Here is a 26,026-nt window from a genome sequence, read left to right on the forward strand (position 1 = left end):
TTATAAAAATATATATTGTTAAAATAAATGCATATTAAATTATTATAATATTGTCATATAGAATATATGGGCCATAGAGGTATGACGGTGTATACGATGTACCTGCTGGGTAAATGGAATAAAAATAGATGACTTGAATTTGTGTTATAAAAATGTTTGTTTTCTTTTTGTTATAAGATTTTGTGAAATTATAACTTGGCCCCCCCCCCCCCTAACCAAGGCTCTGGAGCCGCCCCTGTACTAAATAATATTTTTTATATTATTTCAAACATTAATACTACTATAATCATCATTTTTATAAAATTAATTTATAAATTACCCAAGTATAATTAATTAAACATTTAAACATTACGTCGTCGTCGTGCAAACAGTGGTTAGATTAGGTTACTGTACATTTTTAAAATGTATAATTTAGTTAATCACAATTCACAAAATGTAAGTCATGTAATCATGCTTCTAAGTTTATGCTAGATCCTAAGTGGGATAATTATGTGTTTTTTTTCTTTTTCAATAATATTATTTTGAATGTTTTGAAAGAAATATTGAATAAATTCACAGGGATGAAAAGGTAAGAGCGATCGGCGATACATTCGCATTCGGAGAAGTAAAACAGTTATAAATAATTATAAACTATATTGGTAGCTAGCATTGATTATAAATGGTAGCTTGATATATAATATTTATTACTAGAAATTAGAATATAAGATTGATTATCAATATTATGATGATCATTGTAAAAATAAAAATGATTTATCCTCTTTATTATGGTACCTATAAGAAAAGTTGAAGTAAATTTATATCTTGTGTTTAAACTTTAAAGTTCTAAAGTATACTTAGGTACTATAATTTTACTCACTTTTATGGATAAAATGAAAACTGTTTTGTAGATTTTCCTTTTTTTCTTTTTTAAAAAAAGTTTTCAACTTGAAAATGATTAAGGTTTACATGTATAAAAATAACTTTGTTTAACTGAATAAACTTTTAAACTAGTTTTATAATTAAATGAGTGTAATTTAATCATTTTCAATATTTAAATATACTTATTTAGTTATGTAATGTTACTGCTGTCATTGTACAATTTGTACAAGTTAATAGGTATACCAGATACCTATACTCATTAATCATTACTCATATCTACAAAATACTACAACAAAATATAATGGTTTATTGATAATATTCGTAGATAGTAAGAATTACTATATATATAGTATATAAAGTATATAAGTATATATATGGTATACCATAAAATTTAAATATTTAATATTAATACTAACATAGATAAGTTTTTTTAATTTGTGCAATAAATTCTCACTCAGTCTAAGTCCACTGGCGCAAATAACGGGGGCTGGAGACTGGAGTGTCTTACATTTAGGCTAATACCGTGGTTTAGGGAAATCGTTGTATAGAGATAGTCCGATCTCAAAAACCCTGAAGATTTTCCAACAAATTGTGAGAGATAAAAAATGTTCATCTCAGCATTAAAATTTTCAACCCCCATCAAACACAAATAGTATTTACGCTTATGCCTAAGTCACTGTAATGGATGATTTTTGTAATGGAAAAAGGTTTGCGGTAAAGTCTACATTAATATATTTTTAGAATTAAAACATAATAAATAAATTTGTTAAGTAGGTATAGGGTACGATTATAAGAAATAATAACAAAAGAACAATATTGTAACTAGGTATCAAATTATTACAAGTATTACACATGGCCACAAGAGTATAATCAAATGTTAGAACGGAAAGAAAACAATTAACGTAATTAGTTTTATATTGTTTATACTTTATACGATATATTAATATAATAAATATACCCAAACGATCGTATAATGGGCGCCCCATGTACCACCATGGCATATCGTGTAATATAAATTATTAAAGCTCGCTGACCGTTACAAATATATTATTATATAAATGTGACATGTATTTATTATTATTATTATTATTATTATTATTATGGATATAATAAGGACATTGTTTGGATAATGTATTAATGTAACATACATTAACTACCGACATTATAGTCAAATTATGGGAATTTTAGCCGATCAAAGTTCATAAAAAATATACAAATAACTGTATTCAAATTGAGTTTTTACTGGATAATGGTATCGAAAACATAAAATTTAAAACAAGATATATAGCTATAAATATGAAAATATATCAACTGTCAATAATATATTGACTCGATATAAAATGGCATACTCTGAAAATATATAAATTATATCACGTCCATTGGGTGTCCGTACAATTATTACACTTTATGTATATGCTCCCCAGTAAATTTCAGATAAAAAATTGAATTGTTTTTTGTAACTTTTGATAGAACGCCTGCGTTTTTATTTGACTTCGATCTCGCAATATGTATTATTATTATTAGAACCGATTGACGATTGTATATTTTGATATTTCAAATTCGGTTTGGTAAATATAGGTCGGTACACGTACGTGAACGACGCGTTTGATTGCCGATGTGGAACCAAAGGTATATACTTAAACTTTCCACGCTACGATTGAAAAAGTTTGACGAAAGAGATCGGATCCAAACCGTGCTTGCGTAAGATGACGTATATATATATATTATTTATAACCCCAACCCCGCTCTTTCTATTCCATATCCTATTACGAAGCTCAAAAACTTTTCGTGATATCGTCTCAACTTTTACTTGTATTATATATATTTTATGCGTGGGCGTGTTTAGCAGATCCGAAAACCCACAACTCAAAATCGCCCTAACACTACCGGAAACAGGCAGCAAGAATTTCAATTCAGCCGCGATGAGTATAATAATATGACGTGTAATACGGTTTAGTATCATTATTACACGGGTAATTAGCGTTAATTGTTGCACACTATCGCCAGGACACTACAAACGCGCACGTTGTATACCGCGGTCAGTAGACCGAATTGAATTCACAGGTGCAGCAGAGTTATATACACCGATAGGCTCACCGGTGATAAAGTATACTATTTATTACTACACTATATTCTACATTATATATTATTATAAATTATAATACGACTGCGTGGGGTAGTCGCTGCAGCAAGAACCACTTTGCAGTGATGTATATTATATAAGTGCGTTATGTTGCATTTTTGTTTCAACGATATCCGCTGAGTATAATATTATCCCTCGAACGTGGTGTAAGTACGTCGTAATCGTAAACTGTATACATACGTGAACAACGGTAAAAGCATTTATTATCGTTACCTATATATTATTATAATGAACGATGTACATACAGGAGTTTGATAAAGCGAGAGTGAATTATTTATAATATGAATATATGTTATGTAAGTACTTATATGTACGACGTTGTATACCTATAATAGTAGTAGATATGATTTGGCTGAACTTTTAAATTTAACTTTTATGTACTTATATTGAATTTAATGCAGAATGTTCAGTTTATACATCGATACTATAAATTGTAGCATTGACAATTAATAAATATTAATACATTTTAAATATTATAATAACCATTAATAAATAATAGATATGTTATGTGTGTAATATCAATAAAAGCTATAAACCATTAAATCTCAAAATACTATAGTGTAGCTCTAATTATATTACAAAATAACGTAATAAAAACAACCAAAGTAAAGAATCATACATATAAAATTATTAATGTCATTGAAAAATGAAAAAGATATTCAACGTTTGATCTCTTAACGAATAAAATAATTCAATGATACCCCATGTCAAATATCAATACGGGGAAAACTGCAGCTATCTTAGTTATCTAAAAGTCTACTTCTATACAGTCATAATATATACGATATATTCACCAAATGGAAAAATCATTAACTTAACTCCTCTGTAAAAGTAAATCGAATATAATCGCAGAAACAATATTGCGAATTGCCAAATTACAAAACCTCATTGTGGGATTACAACAAATGGAGCTTTTCCGTTATTGTCAAGACGACAGTTCCAAAAATAATGGCGTCCAATTCGCGGTAAAAAAAGGGATAAAATATCTCAAGAATACCTTCAGGGTATAATAATAATAGATGTACCTATTATTATTGGTGACCTATTGTCTAAAAGATAAGATAAAGAGATCGTAGCTGGAATTGGTACTTGCAGGTATATAGGTCACATTGGGGTGCACGTTTATTGCAAGTAAAACAAATGTTGAGTGTATGGCGTATGCGTCTTAACTTTGTAATCCAACAGTATTATATCGCCATAGGGTATTTGTGCGTTTTTTAAACGGTTTTCGTAATATTATATTAAAGAATTGAACGTAACAAAAAATTGTCACATCAATTACGATTCCATGAATCTCACTGCAACTGCAACTTCGCGTATTATGCGTCAGTAATATTGTTATACATTTTGAAATCGGAGACAATAATAATTAGCCTGCACGTGTGACTGCAGTGACAATGATGACATTTAATGACAACAACGACAACAACAACAACGACAACATCAACAACACTGTCGGCACCCGTAACTGGCACATAATAATATAATATATTATGAAAAGCGCCACGAGTTTGCTTATAATAATGATATAATAGTAACGTGTGCGCTCGGCACACATCAGTACATCACACCTAATAATACAAAATAATTACAAGTGCCCAGGCTGATCACGTGCCCAACGATTTGCACACTTACATTGGACGTCGTCGGACGTTTTGTCCGGCCGCGCAATAACGGCGGCGACGACGTCGAAGACGACGTGTGGACCGTTTATATAAATACGTATACGAAGCAGTCGAAGCACACGCTCGCCGCGATAACGTCGCGGTGTCGCGTGCGTGTGCGCGTATAATATTATTACCGTACGCACACCCACACACACGCGATCGCGCGCACTCGGAACCGGATGGCTGTGCCGCGAGTGAGAAGGGACGCCCTTCCGGTTTCCTTCAGTGGTGGGGGGTGGCCGCCGTCGCGGCGTGGGGCGTCCGGACGGCGTTCGCCCGACGTACGGCCGACGGTCGTCCACGCGCCACGGCAGTCGTTCGGCTCACGTCGTACACGTCGCGCACACGTTCGCCCGCGTATTTAATATTATATATACACATTATACACCTCCGCCGCCGACAACAAGTGGTCCGCGACCAGACCGTTTCCTTAAAGATAAAACCGCAAACAAGGGGCCTAAGCACGTGACCCCCTTCTCACACGCACGCTAACTGCACGGGCAGTTTTTTCTTCAAATTTTTTTAACTCAACCGTCAAAGTGGCTAACCACAATCACCACCACCATGACCTGCGGTCCGTCGCAGCAGCCGCTGCCGTCGCGTACCCGGACGCTCGGCCCAACGATTACTTGGGCTACTGTGACCCGGCCGCAGTCAACCTGTGGCGCATGGTTGTGCCCCGCGGGGGCGGCCCGGCTCACCACCCAGAATCCATCGCACCGCATCAGCCACCGACCACGACCGCCGCCACCGCCGAACCCCCTCACTGGGGCTACGGACCGTGGAGTTCGATGCCCGCTCCGCCACCGACTTCCCGTCACCATCACCAAGGCGTCAAAAGACATTTTAATGAGAGCGACGATTGCGACGATGCATTTTCCGAAGAGTCCAGCAAAGACCAGTAAGTACGCCTATATACACCCGCATATGGCCTATATAACAGTATAACATCCACTGACACGGGTCCTCAAACCCCAGTAAAATCCCCGGAAACGAAATACGAGACCTCCTCAGTAGTGCAATAGAGCTCACCGAGTCAAATCTGCCTGTACCGCTTTGGATGAGTTAGCGTTAGAAAAACCCAGATTCGAAAGAATAGGATTCTTTATACAATTTGACTCTGGATCCTATTATAATATGAAATTATTTTCTTAGATACAAAAATTGTGTTAAAAAATAAATAATTTTATCCCGAAATGTAAAAACCAATTTTGAAATTAGTTTACTTATACTTCTTCTTTTTTTTTTTCTCATAGTTGTTCTTCTCCCGGAGACGGTACCGAAACACCCCACATGCTCACCCGGAAGAAACGCCGGGGCATCATCGAAAAGAGACGCCGTGATCGCATCAACACCAGCTTGTCCGAACTCAGACGACTTGTGCCCACAGCGTACGAAAAACAGGGTTCGGCAAAATTGGAAAAGGCTGAAATCTTACAACTCACAGTCGACCATTTAAAAATGATTCACGCAAAAGGTAAATCACCAACTTACAAACAATACATTTTGTTATAATTATTAGTATACCTATACGTATCAAAGTTATAATGTATAAACTAAACTCACATGTTCGTAAAACATGTTGTTTTCTACTTCGATTTTATTTAAGCTACCTATTCAAGTCTTTCTATTCAACCTCGATGGGTTTGGTGTATATTACACAATATTTTTAAATTGAGTTATAATATGCAATATTATACAATGATTTATTTCACTATCACTAAAAACCAAATTTTGCATATTATAATGCATGTTCTTATTTGTATAAGGAATTACATGCAGTAAATGGATTTTCATCGATCATACTTAAATAAATAGAATTGCAAATTTTTATTTTACATATTTTTACATGTTTTGGGTGCAAGTGCTTATTTTCCCTAAAAACGCATGGTTTTGCATAATACGTAGGTATACATTTAAATGTTTTAATTTAATTTTATAATAATCTTATATACAATAATTTTATTATATTATATACATTTATTTCACAACATAAAAATATAAAATAATTTTTAAAATAATATAACATTACGTTTTTTTAGATCATTATTAGTTGATAGTAACCGAATTCATTACACAATATGTACTGGTTATTCCTATCGTATATTTTTATCTCATCTACTTTGTTAAAAATTATCGACATTATCGTCAATAACTTATCACCTTTAATAACATAACAATAATAATATAGGAGTCCTGCAGTGATGACTGTTCATGTGTCGTGCCGTATTATAGGGGCTTACAATAATATAATAATCATAATATAGTGACTATATAGATGGTAGATACGTTATTATACTTTGTTTTCGATAGATTTTCCGGTCGCACATCCCATCTATAATACGACGACGTTGCGCGAGTACGTTAAATTATAATATTTAAGCGGTCCGCGGTTGTCTTCGTCGTCGACTTTGTACACCACACTACACTATGTACACCTGCCTCTCGTCGACTTCCCGTCACAGTGGCATATTATACAAAAGGTGTACATGCATAACTACTTACCACTGGCAAAGGGTTAGGACCGGAGTGGTACGATAGGTACATAGTCTATTAACTCGACATCCTGTCCCTCGGCGACAAGTGCCCGCCGTAGTGGAACACGCGCGGCGTACAACCGTAATAATATACATTTTATCACCATTATAATAAGCGACGGCGACGATGACGGTGTCACACATCGTGACCATAGACAACTGCGCGTATTAATGATATTTGGGTATTATATTTTCACAGAAAATCCTCGTTTTCGTGTACGAGTTTGTATATTTAACGACTAGATTTAACGTCGGCTTCGCGCGTTCACCGATCTAGATAGAAATATTATCTATATGTATTATAATTTATAATATTATATACCTTCTATTACAGTGTCTTGTCTGAGTATATATATATATATATTATATAGGTCAGTGTGTATAATTACGCAATGCATGTGCATAAGATATTTCAGCGGGTAATGCGCGTCAACAGGTATTGACACTATAATATAGTTTACATTATAACATATGTTATAACTTATAATCTTTATTTGATGTGATCTCGTCACTTTCGTGTCGTACGCGCGCGGCCACCGGGTGTTTTCGACCGTGTGAATTCGTACTTTTATCGCGGATTTGGCTTGTGTCCCGCTTATAAATATTGTTAACTCACTTAAATGTATTTTTTTTTTAATTTATCGGCCGAAATTAAATCGCGATATCTCGGAGGGGGTGGTAGTACGGACAGATTATACACCGTATATACATATTACCGTGAGAACGTGATTCCGTGTCAGCTGCCCCTCGTCGGTCGCAAATCGGCGCCACCCTTTTCCCACGATTCGCCACCAACCACTGCGGCCGTTTTGACGAGCATCGTCGCACTTTAGACGGCGGCCCCCGCGCGTGTATATAATATAGTATTATACGCAAGCACCACCACCGAACACACAACGATTTATTGTTTGTTATTATTATTATTACCATTATTACGCATAAACCCGTAAATCGGCCGTGAAATGATATCGTGGGAGTATTATACCTATTACGCGATGGCAATCGTTATAAAATTATATAATATTATTAGACTTATAAAAAATTAAATATTCAAAATAATTTCACCCTTGCGCACAGTTCCGAAAATTAAATAGGTTTATGGAATTTAAAACTATGTGTATATGTCATTATGCCGGGGGTATTGTTAATACGATGTCTAAATAAGTATTACCCTTAAGGTACATAATACATATTATACGCCATAATATTATATTTTTAAATAATCAAATTTATAAGCGATCAACAGGCAAGGAAAAGAAAATATTTAAAAAGTTCAGTTTCCGAAAACTGCAAAAATGTAATAGCCCGATAAGCTACAAACCTATGATCGTATGTATATTCAAATTCACACTCAAATACATGTTATTAAAATTAGTGGTGGGGAGTTTGGCAGTTATTATTAAGTGGTGGTTGCGTAAACCACAAAATGTAATTTATAGTTATTTATTAGGAGAACAATTTAATAGCGAAATGGTAGTACTCAATATAGGTATGGTAAATAGTAATAATTTGAGACCAGATTTAAATTCTTTAAAAATTATCAAAAAAGCTTTAAAAAAATAACTTAAATGTCCTGATTTCTTATCCAGAATTTTTCAAATAGATAAATGTTTAAATGGAAATATAAAATATTGAATGCCAACATAATGTAACTAATAAATTATAGTTAGGCCGCGTTTCAAACGCTGCGGAATAAGAGGGGTTTGAACTTTGAAACGCTCAGACCTTACAATGCAAAGTACAAAAAATAAATATAATAAATAATAATAATAATATGGTTTGTTTTTCTTCTCACGCAGGTCTAGACACGTTGGCCTACGACCCGTCGAAGTACGCGATGGACTACCACAACATCGGGTTCAGAGAATGCGCCACCGAGGTGGCCAGGTACTTGGAGTCAGTGGAGGGCATGAATGGCCGGGACCCGCTGCGCGAACGGTTGTTGTCACACTTGCAGTACTTTGCGGCGCAGCGCGAGTACGCGGCCAAGTCACCGGCCGCTGCTGGACACCACAATGCCCCGCCACCACCGCCAAGTTGGTACGGCGGTCATCACGTTGGGGCTCCGCCGCCGCCGCCACCACCACCACCGCCGACACTTCCGCCGACGCACCATTACCCGTCGACGACTTCGCCGCACCAACAACAACAACAGCAGCCACCGCCGTTGACCCTTCCTCCACCGCCGCCGCCGCCCAGCCACAACAACAATAATTACGAGACGTCAGCGACAGCCGTGGACGGTATCAAGTCAGCGGCGGAAGCGGATGCAGCCGGTCTCACCACCCTGTCGTCCGTCCCGGCGGACTATCACCATCACCACCACCATCACCAACAGCAGCGACAACACGAACAACAGCACCACCACCGCAGTCGCGACGACTACCAGCACCAACACCAGCACGGCGGCGGTGCCGGAAACCAATTGCACAACTTGCAACCTGTTCAACCGCCGCCGCAGCCGCCGTCGGGCTATCACGAAGCTGCCATGCACCAACAGCACCACCAACAACAACAGCAACAACAACAATACCAATCCGATTCATCCGTTTCCGCACAGATGAAACCCTACAGACCTTGGGGTGCTGAAGTGGCGTACTAAATACTCCTCCTAATCCAACTGCAGTAAACATGTTTACTAAGCTCATCTCGCTAATATTAATAAATGGCGTACGAGTATATATGTGACAACTTTATCAGAGTTTTTCTCATATGAAATGTTTTACCGTGAATTATTACCTATATAATATATGACTGTTATTATTATTAACAAATAATAATACATAATATTATCATAAACCGTATTCTAGTCAACGACCTTAACCAAAGCCATTTTCGTTTTTTGTACTTATACATATTATATATTTATATTATATAGCAATAATTAACTTTGCTAGTCAGAGTGCAATTGCAGCAGATGTAAATATATCAGCCGACCGATATATTGTTCCGTGTTCACTGTTTTCATTATACAAATATTATATCATTGAATAAATAACGCGTCGTGAAGAAATGCAATCGATAAGCGACTTTTTTTAAGTTTTAAGTTTTATGTATATTTTTATATTTTTTTTGTGTACTTTAAGAGTCTTACACCGGAAGAGTTTTATTTTGGACACGTAAGATAATCCTAATTTATTTATAAAGATTATTTTATACGATATGATAAAAAATTATTTGTTAAACGTATTGTTTTGTATACTTTACAAAATATATATTTTTTGAAAATCCAATTATTTTGTATTTTCTATTTATTTCATACACATCATATTATTCTACCCTATTACTATACGTAAACTATAAACATGGACACGGTAACTGGTAAGTACTTTGAACCACGGTTATACATTTTTTATTTTCATTAAAATACAATAAACTCGACAGGGCACACTATGACGTCATTGGCTATTGAGAATCAAGATGATCGTATATCGCATTGCACGGCAGTATATAATATACATAACAAAGATGGAATCACTATATAGTAGATCCTTTGATTACTTTGAAAACGTGCTGCTACACACCAAGCATTAAAAAACATATACCGCCATTGTGTTCGTGTCTGTTTTCAATAATATTTCATAAAGAGAGGATTAGCTGGGCTCGTTTGAGAATAAACAGCATATTACCCGTTTACGTTCAAATATATATATATATATATATATATATATGTATAATATTTATGCTATTCTTTTGAAGCTTCATACGCGGCGTTACGTCGGTCACGTGTCTTTCTCATTAGTCTAAACTTGTTAAGGGCCGGTAATCCCGAAAAAGTAACGACGTATTATTAGTTATATTTTTATTTTTAAATAAATAAATAAGTTACCCCCGTTTTCGAAATAGCAAACTAAAGTTTTTTGTTGTTGCCCGGGCCAGTCATTCTCTGAGGGTGGCGATGAACCGGTTATTTCTTGTGTATGTAAATTTCTCACGCTAAATCCCTTCATTAAAAATCGCACACATTTAGCATTTGAATACAAGTAAAAATATTTTGCAATAATAAAGTGCAAAATGTATAGACCATATACGAATACATAATTGTGTATGGTTTTATTTGTTTCCCGTTTGACAAACAAACCGACCCATTAAATATATAATATTTCATAATTTCATATCGTCGGAAAAAAACAGAACAATATATTGTTATTATGCATGAAGTGCGAAATACAAATAAATTGCGCTTTAAAAAAAATGTATTTTTTAACAACTTAAAGTAGGTAGATTCTTCCACAATACATATCGGTGGTATGCGATCTTAGGATTTTAAATTAACAGGCTTAATACGAAAAAAATGTATACAAAATGTTGTTTTAATAATGATAGTATAAATATATGCTATTATTATAATTATTATAGTATACCTATATAAAGATACTTAATACATATTTTTTCATAATATTCCAATTTTTAAATAACTATGCTTTTTTTGTGGTTTTTCCCCTTATAAAACTGGTGAGTAAATACTATACTAGTTGCCTTCCAAAGTCAAAAAGAATAGTCTTAAACATTTCACTGATACACTATTTAACTCCTGCAACCGGTGTATGCTACGTAAAATAAAATATTTACTGTTTTTATTAAATTTTTAAAATTTTTTTTTAAGATTTTAAATTTGAGATCTATATGATCTAATTATTTAAGTTTAAATAATGCGAACCATGGTTTCCAAAACTTATAGCTATGGTTGCCGGAAAATATTATAAAATACAAGGACGTAATAGTATATCAATCTATTTACGCGGTATATTTTTGTGAACTTTGTATGAAAAATTACTTAATAGTTCCTTCTATATGGGACGCAACTTGGCAACTATATATAGGTATAGTGTAAACATTTTTGGGAGGAAACTCACATATAATTATGAACCACCCGATCATCAGAAGCAACTATAGACTGTATGTATATATACTGTATGTATTAATATTTTTAGTTATAACAAGGATGGGAGGCAACTAGTTATATGCACGTATAATATGGTGTCTTTTCGTTGAATATTAATTATATATTTTTTTCATTGAATTTAATTTTAATTCATATTCTAAATGAATTTGTAGTATTGTTTCAATGACTAAGTAGGTAGGTACATATTTGGACATGTGCATATATATTGGGTACTACAATGCGCATGCACATTATTATCTGTATACTAGTATACTACTCAAAGTTGTAGATTTTTTAGTTGTACGCTATAACGAGCCGTCAGTTTGCAGGTCGAAATTTATAATCGCGGCTTTTTACGTTTTGCATTGAACATTTGTACGCAAATAAGTATAGCTATAGTGTTAGGGAAAAATTTTCTGGACCTATGTAGGTACAAAAAAGAGTATACCCAACATTTTTGATACTGTTCTTTGTTAATTACACTATACTGACTCTAATCTAATCGAATTAGATAGTTTTTGAAATAATATAGCCTGCGATCATTTAAGTTGTATGGGTGAAATAATAAAGTATTAAAGTCTATGGCCTACGCGGTAAGTGTGCGCATAATATTTTATAAAATATAATACATAACACTATAATAGTGTAGTCGCGTATGAGGATACGCGTTAAGATATGTAAAAATAAAATTTTATTTAGTTGATCGCGTTATAGGTTAATTTGTATGAAGTTTAAGAAAGTGGAGTCTCAGACCTGAGTGTATATTAAAAATGTATACCATTTTCTCTCTCATCAACACCGAAATATTGTTGAAACATAACATAGCTAACAACAATTACTGAACTAGGTTCAAATTATTTGACTTCGAACTTTTTACCATTGCATTCTTGATTAATAGTTAATAAATTGATATTTGGATTGATTATAATATTATTTAACTTTATAACTCACAAACCGTGTTAATTGTTCAATATTATGTGTGTCGTACTAAAACAAATATTTAATATTCACAATAACTGTCACGTTTTATTAATAAACAAAGACAGAAAGATTTCATTTCGTTTGTATATATATAGCGTATATTGAAACGTAATAATAATAATTGATCCGTCGTATCCGCAGTAATCGTCGATCATAATTTAAATGAATAATAATTGCGTATTAATTACTAATTATTGGGAACAATAATTATTATCATATCGATTTCGGGGTGTGTGTGTGTGTGTGTGTGTGTGTGTGTGTGTATATATCCGTTACACCATATACTATGCAATACATATTATGTGCTAATGTGCTATATCTAATATAAAAAGTTCCATCTTTCCCAGCCAAATGGGAGTCCGAATAATAGAGATTACAACTTTAAATTGTAAGCTGTAACGTATTAATACAACCGTCTATCAATAAATGGAAAATTTATCATAATGTTTAATAACTAATAAAGTCATCATACAAAATAAGCTTTTAATATTTTTACTCAAATTTTTTTTGGCCTACCAGAAGGGCCCCATAGCTCTGGGTGCCCATGGATCCCTGCAAATTCTAAGACGGCCCTGAATATATAATAATAAGTTGCAAGGTTACACTTAAATTATTGCACGGACCCGTCAGTTTCACACGGTTAACATTTCTTCAGTGCGTGGTGCAGACGTCGACCAAAAATATAGGTATATTTACAGTAAAAGGTGACCGATATTTGGGATAACATCCGATATTTCGACATGCATTATAGTATCATAGTTTGTAATTTATACGTAAAACAACATTCGCAGTAATTTAGGTATGTAGACGAACGCGCGTACAATAATAATATATTATATACGTACTCGCTGAGGACTTGGATCGTGCGTGATGTATACAATGTACAATATTATATTGTCTATACAATAATATGATGATGTATATAATATCATTGCGTCGTGTATTACACACGAACTCGTAAACAATAATACATCGACAGAAATATGATTATTATCAGTTCGTAAATGTCACATGATTCGATCGTTCCGGTGGTTTATAACGCGATCGCGTATACGACAGTTGGACGGTAATTGAAAATGCTGCACCGCGCCAAGTCGTATGCAGCCACCGCCGCCCGCAGTTGTATATTATTATAATATATAGTGTTCTATAATACACTAGCAGTGGTCCAGTGCCACAGTGCACCATATTATACTAGTCCGGCCGATTGCACAATTGTTTGTGTAAGGGACACGGGCAATTGACCGCGCCGTGTGTATACGTCGTGTTTATAAGAGTTATATGCACAGGAGGGCTGCTGACCAATGTCCACGGCGGTAACACCGACCCCAAGCCGATCGCATAAAAATAAGAATAATAATAATAATATAATATAAGCACTTCAATTTGTTCGCGCGCGCGTGCCGCCGATGACCAGGACTTATACCGTGACATGTGCTGCAGCAGAACCGATACCTCCGTTGCTGTATAGGAATAGATAACATTGTGCTCGCGGAAAATCTCGTCTCGACTTTTGTGCAAATAAAACGGAAAACAATCGTCATAAAAACATCCGGAAGCGTGCGCGCCGCGATACAGTGGCTGCTATACAGACAACGATTTAATGCATCCCCAGCGATTTACCCGGACGCGCGTTTAATGTGCCATATTTTTTTTTTTTGGCCACCCCACATCACGCATAATATACGCTGCACACGAGTGTATATACCTATATACTGCACACGAGTATACCTATATGCCCGACAAGTATATATATTATACACACCACGACGCCGAAGAACTGCAGCAGTGTGACATTGGGACCGAACGATACGATTTATTCATAATATAACAACATAATCGACGTATAGAATTTCAGATGTAATATTATTGTTATTTTTTTTTTTTTTTTTTTGGGAAACCATCGCAAAAAGAGAGTAAAGCAAACAAATGCATCGCGGCTCATCGAACACGTCACAATCCAATATACTTAATTGCGTTTATATAGAGCTGTTGCGGGTGGATATATTTTATTGTACACTGTTATATTATTATTATTGTAATGCGTTTTGTTGTAAGTACGTATTATTATTATTATTATTTATCAATACCGCTGCTGCGCGGAAGATGGCGATGAGTGCTTGCTTCTCATGCTGCAGTTACACATAATAATATATTATACGTTATGTGGCGGGATAGTACGTATATGCCCATTACAAAATATACTGAAATATAACATAACAATGATATTTTTTTTTATTATTATTGTTATTATATTATACGCCAACTGATGTGTTTATGCTACAAAAACGATAAACGGATTATAAATGGATATTGGATATTTATATATGTATAATATTATATATGCGTATAATATATACATATATAATAGTAAGTGCGGTCGTGCGGATACGATACATTGTGTTGCAAAAAGAATATTATCTATTCATATACATTATACCACGTCCACACAGCTCTTTTATTATTATAATAGTATTAAACGAAAATATGATCACTTTTTTTCAATCGACCGCGGTCGACGTATACCTTATACAGTTATACCCTATATAAGCTATACAGCTATACTACGAGTTACTCGACCTTTGAATTATGGGGAACGGAAAAAGTAAAAAATATCCTGTAATGGTTTTACAGATAACTTTGTAGGTGTGATGTACAATTTAGTATTGAATTTAAAGTCTATGTAAGTCGATAGGTGTCAAAGAAGACATGAAGTAAAACTATATAGCACAATATAATTTAGGTAATTAAAAAAAACCCATTAAAATGATTTACAGTTGAAGTATAAATGATTTTATAGTTAAAATTGTATGTATTTTTGAATTTTAATTAAGTTAAAAATATAGTTAACTATTGATCTATGGCTTATTTGAATTAAAATTGATTTATGAAAAAATATATATGAATACTTTACTTTATTTGTTTCATTTATTTTATTCTTTTGAATTTTTTCTCTTTAAGATCTTATCTAGTTATCTACCTTTATGCGTAAACGGCGAGACTGAATCTTAATTTAACTTAATTTTTCCTCGACCTCGTTATATATTTTATATTATATAATTTTATTTTATTTACAATATTGGATATAATTATATACAAGATCTTCCCATCTAGTATCTACTAATATTAAAATAATTTTTACCAAAAATATTATATACCTACTATACATAAACAGAATACAAAAACTTTGATGGAATATTTATAAATGTACTATACTGATTTAAACAACAATCGTGCAAACTCTCTGTAGAGATGTAGAATCTTATTCATAATAATGTAAATTTTAAATATTATAAATATTTATAAATTACATTTTATTTTATTTTTGAAAACCTATATGAATAACCATACGTTTTGTTTTATGAAAGGCTAACCACTACGTTTGCATTCAATCCATCCAAATTTTTATTTTACCAATTGCACATGTATCGACAATCGGACGTTAACGAGCACACATGTCGCTCAATCAATCGACAGTCGATCATCAATCAATCAATCATGACTATTTCCTGTTCCGCATGCTCAACTCAAATGCATCTTCATCACTTTACACGTTTTGCTAGATAAACTAAACCCTGAGGGATTTTAAATTTTAAATTATCGTTACTTGTTATTAACTTATTACAAATAGTAACTATTACATTTTATTTAGCTTTTAGATTCACAGCGATTATTGTTTAAACATTATCGTTGTACGATGATGCGAGATTTTTTTATTCCATAAACAATTTTAATGTTATTAAAATGGACTCCTTTCTTATTTTTACACTGTAGTTGATCGATGTCATAAATTATAATTATGTATACATGTTATCAAATTTACGAAATATTTAGTTCCTATATTTTTTCAAGGAAATACATTTTTTTTAAATAAATACCGGCTTTATAAAATGTAAATAATTCATTATTCATCTCTAAGACGTAATTTTAAATATTATGATTTATGAACACTTTTAAGTGAAGTCTAAAAATTATAGTGTTGTTCACTAATTATTTTAAAACACATTAAAAACATAATTATTTCACAATATTCATAAAATCCTTATAGAGAATGTGCTATAGTACTTGCAAGTAGGTACCTAACATAAATAAGTTTTTATTTTAATATTTTTAATTTGCATGTATTTCAGTAGAATACAGGAAATTATTGATAGTTATATTATTCTGATAAAAAATATGTGATATTTTATAAAGGCGTCGCTGTGTTGAACTAAATATGTTAATACGTTGCAGTACAATAGGATACAGAATACGTCATATGATAGAAATTGAAAAATGGATACAATGCGGTATATTATATGGCAGTGAACTTTTTATAATATTTTATTTTATAGGGTAAAAATTCTGTTTGCAATTGAATTGCACGATTTCTGCCCTTTTTTGAATCGAGAACGATATCACTGAATTCCGCGGTTATGGAGTTTAAAATATAAATGTCAATTTCCTGTTCCGCGAGAAGGACCTTTATGGCATTATATAATATAAGTCAATTCGTTCTGGTCGTGTCCATTCATCATTTGAATGTGGAAAACATGGGCCTACAGAACAATGCATTTAAAATCGGTCAAAATAACATTTCGAGTTATGATTGTCCAATTGTTGTTATTATATTACACTCAATAATAATTATAAAACTTTGAGAAGGGATTCGTTCACGAAAAATGGATAAGGGTCCGGTGGACCGTGTCCGCGAATTGCAGACAAGTGCCAGATGAAAAAAAAAACAATGTCAAGTGAATTAAAATTCAAAAATCCAAATGAAAGCATTACAAAACTCCCTTTGATATTTAAACCAAGCGTAACTCTTAAATAAAAAATACAACTATTATGGATATGCATATATTAGCGCCGTATAATATACTTGATGCTATTATATTATTTAGTGTGGCCAACTTTTACATTTTTCTTTTTAATTGTATGAGTATTGAACAATATCGACCAATTAAAATTGTACATAGGCTTAGAGCATATTTAAATTATTATACGTTTCTTGTTTCTAAATTTATATTTTATACGTATATCTATAAATGTATGGTATTATTTATAGATTAGTTTAATTTACTTGTATGATGGTACAATTGGTAGGTATACATACTATTATAATATTATATTATTTATCTGTAAGAGCTAAGCTACCTTTGTATTTTTTTTTTGTATTTATAACACCCCACAGAGGAAATCAGTACATAGTATGTAGACCATAATAGCACCCCTATTATATACAAATATAGGTATTATAGGCACCACTATGATATTATACTTATAATTTTTGATTTTAGATATTTTTATCTATTGGGAAATTTTATATGAGAATTTTGTTTAGGAGGATTTCAGCGCGCTGTTTGTTTTTTTCCATCTAGCCTACACCTCACAACATAGATAAAATGCATTTATACACAGCATAATTTTTTTTAGGTTTTTGTACAAGGTATTACATATCGATTTTTCTACATTTTGTGTCAAATTAATTTAAACATACAGTAGAAACCGTTTATAATGACGTTCAAGGGACCAAAGAAAATAGGTCATAATAACCGGTTGTCATTATAACCAAAATGACTAAAATCAAATTGTAACTTCAATACATATTATTATTATTTATTTATGTAATGTATAATATAGTAAGAAAGTAAAGATTTATCGTTTGTAATAGTACCTTCAATAAAGTAAAGTCATTATATTAGATAAAATATTTTTCCAATATAACCAAAAATAACCATCATAACATCCGTATCGTCATTATATAGACGTCATAAAAACCGATACAAATTAGTACATACAATATAGGAGTTTTGCAGGGACCTTTAATCTAAGGTCATTACACCTAATATTATGTCACTACAACCGGTGTCATTATAAACGGTTTCTAATGTAATTTAAATTTACAATTTTTTTTTTATTTTGAAAGTCGAATACCTACAAAGTCAATTAATAATAAAATACAAAACCGATATGTGATATCCTCAAATATATTATCCTCTATAATTTTTACTATAGGTGATTTTACTCTGAGCTGGTTACTCAATAATCGTAAAAAAAAATTTTGGGTGAAAGCGTTTTATCTATGTTACTCATGGATCTGAGGTAGAAAACAAAATTTTAGACGCATTTTAGACACATTTCAACTTTTATAAAAAGTTTGAATTATTTTTACTAGGAAAATTATTACTTGACATATATTATTACAACTTAGGTAATTTAATTGTTTTTTTTTTTTTTTTTTTTTTATTAAAATATATAGTAAAAATTTACAATCTGTATATAAAAAAAAATACAATAAGCAAATATGATAACAAAATATGACGGACAAGAGACGGCGAGTAGGGAAGCTATCCAGTGATAGGAATTTAATTTTTTATAACGAAAATATCATCTAATGTGATTTTATAATACCTACCTATAGTTAAGTGTTCATTAACATTACATACCTATAAGGTATACAAAATATATACATTGTGTTTTCTGTATCACACAACAAATCTTGATTGTACATATTGTTGTAAGAATATTGGTTCGGGAGGTTTGACATTTGTTTTATCGAAAAAAAAAATACCCAGCATAACACAATATGTCACAAGAATATACAAACGACATTACTTTTGAACCATTGTACAAAATATAGTTTCCATATTATATTGTTATTATTCGAATGACCCAACAACTTTTTACGTGCACTTATAAACTGACGCTTGATTGCAATGACGTGACGAAAATATATTGTATAAAAAGTGACTTTTGATAAAAAATATATATCTTTGTATAATGTATATAAATATAACCGACGTTAATGCATAATAAAAAAAATGAGTACGATTATGACTTTGATGTTTCGGTGTATTATGAGAAGTAAAAAACCGAACGTATTCCCACGAGACGACGCGATTTTAAAAATCTGTCGAGTTAGGCCCAACGGATTATCTACGTATTCTATTTGTATGTAATAAATAACAATATAATGTATATATTCTTTTGCCATACAAAGTATCTAATCGAATTAACAGGAATAATCAAATAAGAATACATCGCATCGCATTATAATACATAATATAATTTTATAATCAGGAAAAAGGAAAATGGCGATCGAAATCGGCACTGTGAGATCGGGAAGGTAGTGACGAGAAAATATTTCAGGGATGAAGAATGGACGTACGCACACACGACATATATATAATAATATATTGGTGATGTGGCGTACTTAACGTGTACGATAGGCATTGTTATTGTTGTATTATTATTAAATATATTATATTTGATCGTGGCACGTGTCCTGTGCAGCGGTTCCCACGTGCCACGCCGGTGCCCCTTTTATTTTTTTCGGACACGTGCGAAACTGTTTTCTCTCCCGTGAGAACTACACGCCCTCCCCCCCACTCACACCACGACTATTTACCCCCGAACACATAGCCTGAGGGACGCCGGGGCCGGCTGCAGTGTATACACTACACTATACCACGCGGTATCAGTTGGTTCTCCGGAGTCAGTGCACGATGATCGCGTTACGGACCATAGTCGGTGCTTGCAATAAATACGTCAAGGTGAGTGGACATTAATTTAAAAAAACTAAAATATATAGGTATTGTAATATCTATAAGTTATAATAATGATATTATGTAGATAATTATATATAATTACAATGAATAGGTATCTAATATAGTGTGTTCAGTTTATTTCGTAATTTTTCCGTCTAAGTATTCATTAACCATGATGCATATAGGTACGTATAATATATGTATAGTTACACAATACGCATGTCTCTAAAAATATAAAGAACGTCCATACATTTTGCGAATCGAATAAAACTACTTTTATAAAAGTATAAAACCATAAAACGTTGGTATAGGTACGTAGTTGTTTTCGTCGTTAAAAAAAATTTAGACCTTGGAACTTTGGAGGGTTTTATTTTTTATGTACTGCATATTATGTACTATGTAGTACCTGTGACGTGTTTAGCCTGAGTGGCAGGCCAATGTAAGAGAGTTCCATTAGACGTGTCCAATTAAAACTACGATTGTATATGTGCAATAAAAACGACTGTGTCGAGAAATAGTTTGGGATTACGAACGTGACTCTAGTGTATTTGGCTGTGTGATTGAGGAAAAACGCAAAAAGGCTAGAAAATAATAATAAGACAGTCGTCTAGAGAATCGGAAAAGACGTTTTCAATAAGGGAAGCGATTTTATATAGCCTATAGATATATATATGTTATTGAGAATACCAATAATACCCGATAGAAAAAAAAAATGTCTATACAGTTGGTTTTGTAGGTCGGCAAAACATTATATATTGCATGTAGGTTAGGGGGTAGAAAACCGCAGTGCATGAGTGAATTTGGAATTGGAGATTATTGAATATTTGCAATTCCCAGTGTTAAATTTTAATAATATTAAATTTAAATTGGTTTTTTAAAGTTTATATATATATATTATATAGGCTTTATACATTTTTTAAATACGAAATATAGACATACATATTTTGCCACACAACCTTTTGTAGTAAATTAATTGTACAAAATGTACCTATAACCTACCTTTATCTTTATTAATAAAAATGATTTATTTACAAAATAAAATATAATAAATACTGGACATCTCTACCATGGAAATGTTTAATGTACACCCTACAGGTCTGGCTTAAGTAATAAAAATAAAAACTATAATGTGTAAGAATAATTAATGTAATTGATTACAATTTGTATCATAATTCATATTAAAAACATGTAGCCATATTGGTATTAGGTACTAGTGTACTACCATCGTCCATTGATTATAAACATATTGTATTTCTGTACGGTTTAATACTACAATAACTCATATTAAGATTATTATTATTACAATATATTGCCGAATAGCTTTCCAACTATAATTATTACTTGTACAATGCATTCCTTAATAACAGAAAAGTTTATGATTAATAATTTTAAACACGTATGCATTTCAAAATTATTTTTAATAAAGACTTATATTTTCTAAATCCATGGAAATAAATAAATTAAAGTTTAGTTTTATTTTTGCCAATGTTATATTCTATTTTTACCTAAAATTAATGTTTAGTAAAAACATTTTTTTAATTCTCAGTAGTGTAATTATTTATCATTAGGAAAAACAATGTAGGTAGGTACTTTTTAAAATAGGATAAACAAAATTTATTTATAGTTCTATAGACTTTAACCCTAATGGCTAATAATATTTAATATTTTAATACTAAACTATTTTCATAAATTAAGAATTAAGATATTTCTTTTTTTGCGAAGTAAATGGGTACCAACTACCAAGGTTTATTAAATTTAGGATAAGCAATAACTTTAATATATCATATTGATATGGAAGTATGAAAATATTATTTTTATCCGGACAATAGTCAATAAGCAACTATTTTTAAATTCTGAATAATATTTACAAGATACCAGTTTTTGAAAAAAACGATTTTTTTTTTATAAATTCATTAAAAAATAATAGTAGGGATTTGAAAACTTTACGAAACATTAATAATTATAGAATGATCCAATTATGAAAATATTTAGACTAATTTTAAGCTACTTATAAACTTTTAGTTTTTTTTTCGATTTAAGTTGAAAAAATATTTATTTCTAAGTGAAAAAGCATGAACATTTAAATGTAAGGTTAATTGAGTTCTTGCCGCAGTAAAAAAATAATTGAAGTAATTAATCACAATTAATTTTTTTATTGAGTTATTGTAGATAACATTTTACGAAATTGGGTATTTGAACAAAAAATAGAGATTTTAGTTATGTTGTTGCAATTCAAAAATGTATTATTAATCGTAAAGACTTGAAACTTTTTGTAATTACGTATACCTAATATTATTTTCTATATAGGTACAATGGCATTTTAAAAATATTAAAACAAAATTTAAGTTATTTACATATTCTCACCATTCAACAGTATGTCACGCGTCAGTATTGACTTATAACTTATACGTTATAAGTTAATATAAGTCAACTTATAAGTTAATAACAATAATAGGTGCCTTCATAAATTATAAATATGATCAAATATGATAATAATTAATACAACATAATAATCGATATTTTTGGCAAAAATAATTTAATCCTCTTATTTTATTTAAATTTGTACGTAAAAACTAGTATTTTTTCTTATAATTTTTAGATTTAAAAACCGTTGTCACTATCTCTCACACGTTGTTCTTTCAACAACTTTTGAAAATTGTAGTAAGTGCCATACACTTTTAAGTCCAAATCACGAGGAAAAATGTGTATTTTAAGTTCTTTTAAGTGTAAAATATCAAGTTTATTATATATATTTTTTTATAGTTCTTTTATATGTAAAGAGTATTTTAAGTATGAAAAATAAAAATGAATAATTAAAAAATAGTATTATATTTGGAGCTTCAAAGTTACAACGGTTATATTATTTCTTTTCTTGGAAACATCTTAATACTTTGTATGTAAATCAAATACTATTCAAACTATTTGTTATTGGATTGTTCACAGAAAACCCCATTCGAATATCCGAAGAAAATCTCAATAATATCTGTATACATTTTTTTTTTACATGGTAACAAAAACTTTCTTACTTATTCAAAGAATATCTAAATAATACTAACATAAACAAATCTTTTTGAATACATATGTTGTATCTACAAATTAATAATTCAATGATAAGTTGAATTATCTTAACAATAGGCTTATCGAATACCAAATCTATACATTATTTTTTTTATAATAATTATGATTATTAACTTATTATTTATATTTTTAAACTTGTGAAGAAATTTACATTAGAATATATCAGTAAAAGTAGAAGAAAAAGAAGTCCCAATCTGAACTTACTATTTTATCGCCCACAATTAGGATACAAATTTCATTGTTTCATTGTATTTCATTGTTTATAAACATAACGGACACGATATTATATGATAATCGTTCATCATAATGTAACAAGATCAAAATTTAAATGTTGCGCTCTCCTACAAAATATAAGTTTAAGTTCTAGAAGAATGATGTTTTATTGTTTTAAATAATTTTCAACTTATTGTAAAAGCTATTGAAATTGTTGTAGGTATGTAAAATTAATAATTATTATAACTTTTATATTTATTTTTTTCTTAATACGTATACACATTACAGTATTACACACGCATTTATACAATTTTATGTGTAACTTATTACTATTTAATTTATTTTTTGGTATTACGGAAAAAGATTTTTATCTCTTTTCAACTAAAAATAAGAATTAATGCATTAAAATGTTTTCCATAAGAATTTCACTGTTTTGCAATAATACAAGCTTTTAATTTTAAAATGGTACATAATTATAATATTTTTAAATTTATATTTAAATAAAATATTTTTAGTTACCTACATAAATATATAAATATATCAAATATTTGATAAACGTTTTGTTCATTAAATGTTATACATAATATTATATTATCGGTTATAATTTATAGGTATTATACATCAAACGTTTTCACACTAGACAGGATATGATAGTGCACAAATATATTATTATAAATGTTGATCTTTCACTACAGTAGGTTCATAGGTATATAATAATGTATTCTCTATAGTGTATTCTACTCATATTGTGTCTATCTATATTCTATATACATTATACAACCATACACCATAAGAATGTACTTCTTACTAATTACCAAACGCACATTCCAATAAGTACCTATATAATATATTGTATCAAATTATAATAACAAATACGCTAAAAAATTGAAAATATTGTTGTAACACGACACCATAGCTCCTTTATTTACCATGGCATTTGCCATTTAATGGGTAATTTAAAATCAAATTCAACGGGGGTAAAATTTTAAATTGCATTATAAAATACGTATATATCACACCCTTCCGGTCGAAATGCAACATGGGTAGGTATATAAATGTAATATTACCCCGCAACATTTACCCACAAACATTATTTGTAATTGCCATTATACATTACTTCTACTGAAACCATTTATCTCTGCAAGGTTTAGTATAGTAAAAGTTCTTTAATAGACTGTCATAGCACATTAAGTTAAATTTACAATGCCTTTACGTACATGTAATATTAACTATAACTGGATCACAGCGACCAATCTTCTACTATTAGCAATAAATAAGGTAGGTGGTATTGATTTAAAATTCCATGTCAGAAACTAAAACACAATACAAAATGAAGCTATAAATTATTAATATACCTAGTTCATTTTTTTTTTATTAATATTTTATATCTTCAGCGGCATAAGCCATTGGACGAATATAATCATATTACATTGTAATACATATTTTAATACAAAGAAGAAAAATAATTAGATTTTTTTTTAATTTAGTTGGGCGGCGAATATGAATTTGATAGCGGTACAAATGGTTTAGTTGTATGGTATTTGATTGGATGAGTGTTATAGGCAGGGCTTGAAACCGTTTTCAAAACCGAAACCGGAAAAAATTGGATACCGGTATTAAAGTCAAAACCGAAACCGGAAAAATTGGATACCGGTATTATAATTTAAAACCGAAACCGAAAAAAATTGGATACCGGTATTAAAGCTAAAACCGAAACCATAAAAAATTGGAAACCGGTATTAAATTCAAAACCAAAATCTAAAAAAATTGGAAACCGTTTTTCTTTTTAGATTCTGAGTGGAACGATGAATGTATTGATTTTACAATGATGTGTGTTTTTTTTTTTTTAATTTTTTAATTTTTTTTTGTGTCTGTGTACACGATAAGTAGTCGAAATAATGCTTCGATTTTCAACTTCAGTATCTTGTTCGATTGGAAAGTGAATATCGTTGGTGCATTGGGGAGGTCAAAATTTAAAATTCCCAGTAATTTTCAAAAGCGCCAAGAAAAACCAAAGAAAAATTAAGGAAAAACTGGAATTTTTACGCAAAATCGATTTTTCACAAAATTGAATTTGGTTTTTGGTGTAACTTTAAAAAAAATGACCGTAGATACATGAAATGTTGACTGAATTT

General features: G+C 31.3%; 2 protein-coding genes across 2 annotated transcripts in view; one reads left to right on the forward strand and one right to left on the reverse strand.

Annotated features, from left to right (window-relative positions):
- The window catches only part of LOC100167319 (gamma-2-syntrophin), a 50,098-nt gene that overhangs the window by 20,271 nt on the left and 3,801 nt on the right, over positions 1–26,026 (reverse strand). The gene's annotated exons all lie outside the window — the stretch shown is intronic.
- On the forward strand, positions 5,133–11,507 carry LOC100169375 (hairy/enhancer-of-split related with YRPW motif protein). Its single transcript, XM_001944614.5, has 3 exons — positions 5,133–5,569; positions 5,925–6,145; positions 9,005–11,507. The coding sequence occupies exons 1-3, from the start codon at positions 5,337–5,339 to the stop codon at positions 9,805–9,807; spliced, it is 1,257 nt and encodes a 418-aa protein (XP_001944649.2). The 5' UTR covers positions 5,133–5,336; the 3' UTR covers positions 9,808–11,507.

The sequence above is a fragment of the Acyrthosiphon pisum genome, chromosome A1 (assembly GCF_005508785.2).
Source record: "Acyrthosiphon pisum isolate AL4f chromosome A1, pea_aphid_22Mar2018_4r6ur, whole genome shotgun sequence".
NCBI lineage: Eukaryota > Metazoa > Arthropoda > Insecta > Hemiptera > Aphididae > Acyrthosiphon > Acyrthosiphon pisum.